The 7295-nt window shown below is 46.0% G+C and overlaps 1 protein-coding gene across 1 annotated transcript in view; it reads left to right on the top strand.

Annotated features, from left to right (window-relative positions):
* Positions 1 to 2559: 2559 nt before the first annotated feature.
* RHOJ (ras homolog family member J) overlaps positions 2560 to 7295 on the top strand; it is a 57610-nt gene continuing 52874 nt past the window's right edge. Inside the window, exon 1 of the mRNA XM_010000676.1 lies at positions 2560 to 2580. Within this exon, the coding sequence (XP_009998978.1) occupies positions 2560 to 2580 (21 nt within the window). The remainder of the gene's footprint in view (positions 2581 to 7295) is intronic.

Raw genomic sequence — 7295 nt, 5'->3', positions numbered from 1 at the left:
AGTCATCTCCATAATGCATTAACCCTCTCTGGAGAGAAGACATCGAGGCCTCTACCTGAAAGCCACTTCCTCAGGCAAGGAGGAGACATTACATTCTTCTCTGCATCTCCAAAAATGTAGAGGTCATTCCAGCTCAAACCATATAATCAGGTCTGATGCCTGCGGGGTGTAAATCAGAGACAAGAAAGAGAACAGATCTCCCTGATCACCTCCTAAACATTTGCAATAAAGCACAGGAACCTGTATTTTACTACTGTCAAGTATGTCATGAAAACAGCAAAGAAATTATGTTGGAGTCAAGCTCAGTCAACAATAGTTCACTGGGAACTGATCCCCACATTATTCACTGTACTTTTAACTTCACATTTGTTTTGACAGAAACAATTATATTAATGAGATCCTAATGATTGAAAAGTCATTATTTTCTCTATGACTAGAGGGTTCTGTACAAATTCTTGAAATATGCTGCAGTGCTGGTCCTCAGAGGTGCATGTGGGAAGAGGCATTCACAATACCTATGATTGTCACTTGACTGTACATTGAGACAGAGCAAGAGGTCCAGCTGTGATGCATCTGACCACAGAATTACAGAGTAGCTGAGGTCAGCAGGGACCTCTGGTTGTCATCTGGTCCCACCTCCCTGCTAAAGCAGGGCTCCCCCAGAGCCAGTTGTCCAGGGCTATGTCCAGACAATGTTTGAACTCTTCCAAGGATGGACACTCCACAACCTCTCTTGAAGCATTACAGGACCGTTGACTCCAATGAAGTTGAGCAGAATTTTAAATTCTTAGGAGTCAGCTCTGGCCACTAAATCTCTTGAGATATCACCACTGCAAATAAATATCATAATAAATATCACCACTTTCAGGAAGACATCATGGTCTCAAGTGCTTCTGAACTAAGGAAAACAATCCACAGGGATTCCTGCCATTTAATGGTCAACACTGGAAGCAAACCCAGAAAGCTCTGGGATGGTGGGAAATGTGCAGCCAGGATAATTTTACATAAAGGTGTCACTGTGAGAGAAGGGGGAGCAGGGAGAGAGAGCCCTGACCCTTGAAAGCTTCATGGGGCTGACTCACTGGATTGCAGCCCAGCACCAGGCTGCAGTATTTCACAGTCACAGCTCCCCAGTGATACACTGTACCTACATTTCACAAATGGCCAGTGCTAAAGAAGTAGGGCTTCCTCCTGGGAGATGTCAGAGCCCTCTCAGAGGAGGAATGAGCCAGACAGTGATGAGACACGGGTGAAAGAGTTTCTAAATCAGACTGAGAGTGCTGGAAGGCCTGCCATGGCACTTCTGCAAAGCTGTGACACCAGCTTATGTCACAGACAAATCAAATATATTAGCACAGGTACATTAACAGCTGTGTCACCTGCAGCAAAAGCTCTGCTGAGCACCACAAAGCCTGTGTGGTTCTCTTGTAAAGCACCAGGGGTATATGCTTTACAGAGCACAGGAACACATTTCCACAGCCCAAGCCTGGGGAGCTCAGGCTATGGTCCTGGAGCTGGGTGCAACCTGTAAACCCTCTGCAGGTAGCTGAGGAGGGAAGCAGGGCTGTGCCAGCACAGTTGGGTCCATATGTCCAATGTGGGGTGGAACTAAGCCACAGGCTCTGCTGAAGGTGATGCCACCTGGTTGTCCCTTTTGCAGGCAGCTCTGGATAATCCCTGCAGACACTCGGTGGAGTTTTCACCTGCCCCACTCTGACAGCCCAAGGTACTCAAAATGTGTTGGTTGGCTTTTGCCCACAGGAAAATCTTGGCATTGCAGTTCACTGGAGCAGAAAACTTACCAGCCACTGAGCTGATTTATCAGCCCATCCACAAACACACTCTGACCCATCTTTCCCCCAGCGTGAGCTGCCAAGGAGCCCTTTGCATTTGCTGTTGTTACAAAAATGACCCACAAGTAGCCAGCAGACCCTGCAAACCAGGACTTTGCCTATTTTTCCATCTCTCCCACCCCCTCCCATTCCATGTTCAGGTACTTGTCAGTCCTAAGGCATTGATCTAATGTTCTAACCTTAGACCTCCTGCAGTTTTGGGTAGTTTCAGCAGCCTAGGTAGGGTGTCTCCACTTGTTTTGCCACCACGCTCAGACACCTTTAATACAATGCAAGTAAAACCTCTAAATGTTAAAAAGGAGCAAAGCAACCTGTAGCTACCAGTGCTCTTTCCATAACCCTGTCACTGGTGGAAAGCCAAGTTGTCCCCATAGTGATTTGGAGGGTTCAGAAGGAGGAAAACCAACTTGAAGCGGGAAAAGCAAAAAAAAAAAAACCAACAGTGTGGAAGGGAAAAGAGTAGAAGAGTTTCTTACACATTTTCTCCTTTAACAAGTTCACTATGAGGTGAGACCAAACATTCTCCTGGTGATAGTCAGCCAGTAAGTTGGTTTAGATTTGTCATGCACCCACCACACCCTTCAGACAATGCAGGAGCTGGTCCCTGCCCTGAGGGTTAGCAGTATAAATAGAGAGAAAAAAGGAAGCATTCCTGATTCTCGTTTTACACACAAGAAAAGTGCAAGTCTGAGCTGCAGTTTTGGAAATGTCTCATGGCAGTGCCTTTGCCACAAGGCTTTGCTGAGAATACACTCAGCAAGGGGACACAGGAGAAAAACGACCCATTGCAGTCTTGACACCCCTCTGCTTTCTACCTTGGTCTCCTCCTGTCTGCCCACCCCAGGAATGTGGAGGCAGTGCCAGCCTTCTGCTTATTTTTGAGCAGAGGCAGAAAGATCACATGAAGCACAAAAGCACATTCCCTCCCGGGAAGCAGCCTGCTCCCTTCTTTCCAAGAGTGAAAAAAATTCTGCATGAATGTTTTATGAATCAGCCATGTGTTCATTTCAATGCTAAAGCCAGCTTGGCAATTTGGCCTGAAACGGGGGAAGCTGAGAACCTACAGATTCCAACTGGCATGTTTTTACGCATGAACTTTCTCCCCTGTTGGATGCATTACATTTGCTCACATTTAACTCAGGGAAGTTTCTCTGCCTTTAAAGAAATTGCAGGTTATGTCCCAAGCATTACTCAGAGGCCAACAAAACAGATTTGTCCCTTTAATGACTTCACTGAGTGGATGAACGTGTGGTGTTAACTGATCACAATTTTGGTGCCCTTGGTGCAGCTTGATTCCCTGATTGCAGCCCTTTTACCTTCCCAGCAGTCCACCATCTGCAGAGGGAAATGCCATTTCAAGATGCAGAAGAGGCATAGATGAGGTTCCCCCTTGTTTAACCTCCTGCTGTATTGCATATCCTAAAATAAATGAAATTTAGGGGGGAAAAAAATCCTCAATGGAAAGCATCATAGGTAGGGAGGAAGAAATTGTCTAAAGTGGTATTTTTTCTGCAATGCTAATCCCAGGCTCAACACTCACCTAAGTCCATTTCTCTCCACTGTCCTGTAGGGAGAGGGGAAAACAGCTTTTGTAAAACACCAGTTCTATACTAGGGAGAGGAGAGGAGACAGGAGAGAAAGGAGAAAAAAAAACAATAATGAGACAGACATACAAGAACAAAACCAAAAAGGAGAGAAGGCAGAGGCAACAGCCAGCAATTTTCTGGAAGGAAACAAGAGAAGCCTGATGCACATAGAGGGATGCATCAGCCTATTTGCCAAATGCACACATTCCAGCATCCAGAGGACACTTTCATACCTCTAAAGAAAACTCATTCTCAAAGTCCAAATACAAATACCGATGAACAGAACAGCTGGAAATATAACTGGACAAGTACCACCAGCTGTAGGGATGGGTAAGTAACACAGCACTGTCTACAGTCAGCAATGCAGAATGAACTCATTGCAGGGTAACTGCAAGCTGATCACATCTCCCTGAGCTGAAAAGAGTCCTCCCCATTCACAAACACACACACCACGTGCAATTCTCCTTATATAGCAGCTGTCTCTGGGAAGGCAGAGGGTACTCTCATGGACAGAACATGAATCATCCTCTGCTTGACCTCACCTCCCAAAAGTAATTTGTTGTGTAAAGTCATCCTTCCAAAGAGAAACCCAGTGACACTAATTATATCCATGGCAGCAGCCTGAAACAGGGAACCCCCTGCTGCTGGCATGGACCACCATGGTGGTGGTGATGTGGCAGCATGACTGATGGTGTGTGATGGATGTAAAGAGGTTTCTTCTTACTCAACAAGCCCCAGAGCTGAACCTCAGCACCTGCCCTTCAGCAAGCTGCCTCTTAAAAGGATTCACACAGGGCACTTCCACCCCTCCTGTGGTTTTATTTAAACTTCCTTCATTTGCTGCTTCTGCTTTTCAATACACCAAATTCACTTGAGGTCTCAGTGACCACTTCCCTGGGGTGGGAGGCTGATGGGTGGGGCTCCAAGCAAGAAAGAGAGGATGGAGGGAGTAAGGATAAAGTGTCCTCATTTCAATTTTTCTTAGCACAACATGGAGGGCCATACAGACAACCCAAAAATGAGACACCCCAAGACTGCTCAATCTAGGACAAGGGATCCAGAAGGCTCCATTGAGCATATGATGACTAAGGATGTCTTAAAGTCCCAAATTCATGTAACTGCAAAGGTCTGTCTCTTATCGTATCATAGTCCAGGAAAGGTCCAGAATCTGATGCTCAGGAAAACCCCAGGTGACATCTTCACAGTGCTAGTAGCACTTGCCCCTACCTATTGTGGTCACTTTTAGCCTCCCTTCTTGCCATGGTGGTCATGGCTAGAAGCTTGTTTTACAAGTATGAAACAAGCTGGGTTGGATAGCAGAGAATAACATGCATTTAAACAAATTTTCCAAGCACTCAAACTAGTTGGGTTTATTTTTTTACTTCAGCCACATCTTTCCAAACCTCATGGCTTGGAACCAGCCTGCTTTTCTTGTGAGATGGGAAAGCCTGAGAACTTGGGAGTAAATCTGACCATTTCTAAACTGATTAGTGAAAGAGCAAAAAAAAGCCCTGAACCCAGATTAAATCACCAGACCTTCTGAGCTTTGCTAATCATTACCAATAACCCTGTGACTTCCACACTGGGGCTTGTGAGCAGCTGCCTTGTGCAGAAATAGACTTACAGGAGCTGAAACTTGCACAGCAACTGCAGAAGGGTCAGCTTAGCCTAAAGCCTTCCCTCTTGCAATTTGCAGGTTAAGAAATCTTTTGTAAAATGTAAAAGGATTGTCTCAAACTTTGCCAGACTGCTGGAAGACAGGACTGGCTGTTCACACAGCAGATTCAGGGCCAACTTTGCTAGTAAAAATGGTGCTTGGAATGAGCCACAGGGACTTTGTTGTCTGCCTAAATCTGGCCTAAGTAGCATTAAGGCTTGCCTTAACTACAGGATGTCTGAGGTTGAAAAAGCTTGGAAATAGATTATGTCTGTGTAAAATGGGAAGCAAGATAGCTGTTGCTTTTGTCTGATAGAGGCAATGGATAGAGGCAATAGAACCATCAATTATTGCAATTTTTTGCTTCCTCAGGCTCTGCAGTTGCCATGCACACAGCAGTCACTCACTCCTACATTTGGCAAACTTACCTAATGAGGTCACTACATTGGTAAGCAAAGGCACAGAGAGTATCAGTGTCCTGGTGCCTACTCAGCTACAGAACAGCTAGAGGCAAAGACTAGGAGCTTGACCTCCATTGCAACTAAAAAGAAGAGTAAAGAATACAACCCTGTAACACCTGCTGCCTCTTCAAGATGACCCAGCTGTGCTGGTGGTGGTGGAAGTGATCAGCAGAGCAAATGCTTGGAGGATGGGGGTTTAGGTGCCTAGAGTTCTCTAGTTTTCTTGGATAAATTTCATCCTTCAGCTGGGATTTTGAAGCTTTTGAAGCTTTTGAAGCTAAGAGGATGCCAGCTGAACTCTGAACTGGGGGAAACACTTTAGTGATGCCCTGTGGCAGTGGAGGTGATGCCTAACACTGCCTGTTAAGATCCCTGCTGTCAACAGGGAGGAGAGCATGAAGCAGATTAACATGGGTCATGGTGCACAAGTTATTCAATGCCCAATACTCCTGATAAGAGATGGCAAACATCTCCCTGGGACTCTCCAGGTAAAGCGGCAAGCTTTGTTCTACCTTCTTCATGTTTTATCCATTTACCACCTCTTCTGTTGTATTACTGAATAGCTCTAACAGACATGGAGCTTCACCTGTCCAGGGGAGACTGCAGGTGGGTCTGCTGTGCCCCTTCACTGCAAAAATTGAAGGACACACAGTGTGGAGCTAAGGGTATTCATTATGACGTTGTGTTTGCCTTTGCTCATGAAGTTCCTCAGAAGTTCCAAGCCCATGTATGCTTGTAGGCACTTCCTTCCAACCAGGCAGGAGTAAGGCAGGGGAAGCACTGAGCACTGGTGTGCCTCCCCATGGAGCCCCAGCTGGGCCTTGTTTCCCCCTTTCAAAGCCTTTGACTCTGGTGGAAGGGAAATACAGCCAGCAGGATATGCTGGGCTGCTCTATTGAGGTTTATGTTAATGTCTGGCTCATTTCTGCTGGAAATTGCAAAATCTTTCCTGTGGAAGGAGCAGGGAGTTTGGCTCTTCACGTGCATATAGACTGATATATATTTAAATGGAGAGAGGACTTAGGAGGCACGTGAAACAACAGAAAAAAACAGATGCGGAGGCTGGAATCATTGGAATCACACAGTTCAAACCTTTTTCTTCACACACCGCTAGGAGGTGAAGTTATTTATTTTTTTTTAATTCCCCTAACTCTTACTTCCTCTCTCCCCCTCTTCCCTCTCCTCCCCCCCTCCCGCCCCGTATTTGTCAGTGTTTATATATTTACACTAGGGGGTGAAATCCCTCTTTTTCTCTTTTTGTGTGGATGACGGAAATTGCAAGAGAAACTTTCTGAGAGCCTGACTTGAAAAATCCATTCTTCACTGTTTCTAACAAAGTTGCTTAAAGAGCTATAGACACAGAGAAAACTGACATTAAACTCTGCCTACCCACTATACCTTCTGTCTGCCTTCCCACCTCCCACCGTCCCCTCCCAAATGTGAGATAATAACCTGAGAGGAGATCAACCTGGGGACAAGAGGCAACCCTGAGACACAGGCACAGCTGGCAGCCTCCCCATGCCTTACCCAGCCATGTAGATCCAACACTCACATCTTTCTCAACCCCTCTGAAATCCTCCTGGGTGCCAGCAGCTCGGGATGGAGCAGGGAGCCTAAAAACTTCGTTCTGCAGAGAGACCTCTAGTGTTATTCTTTCTCCATGTCCTGGCAGAGTTCCTCCAAAGTACAAATACACACAGAGCTCCCATTGTTTGCAGCCCTTCACAAGCCCACTGAT

Source organism: Chaetura pelagica, unplaced genomic scaffold (assembly GCF_000747805.2).
Source record: "Chaetura pelagica isolate M959 unplaced genomic scaffold, ChaPel_1.0 scaffold36, whole genome shotgun sequence".
Classification (NCBI taxonomy): Eukaryota; Metazoa; Chordata; class Aves; order Apodiformes; family Apodidae; genus Chaetura; species Chaetura pelagica.
The sequence above is the reverse complement of the archived record's forward strand: the minus strand, read 5'-3'. Positions and strand labels throughout refer to the sequence as shown.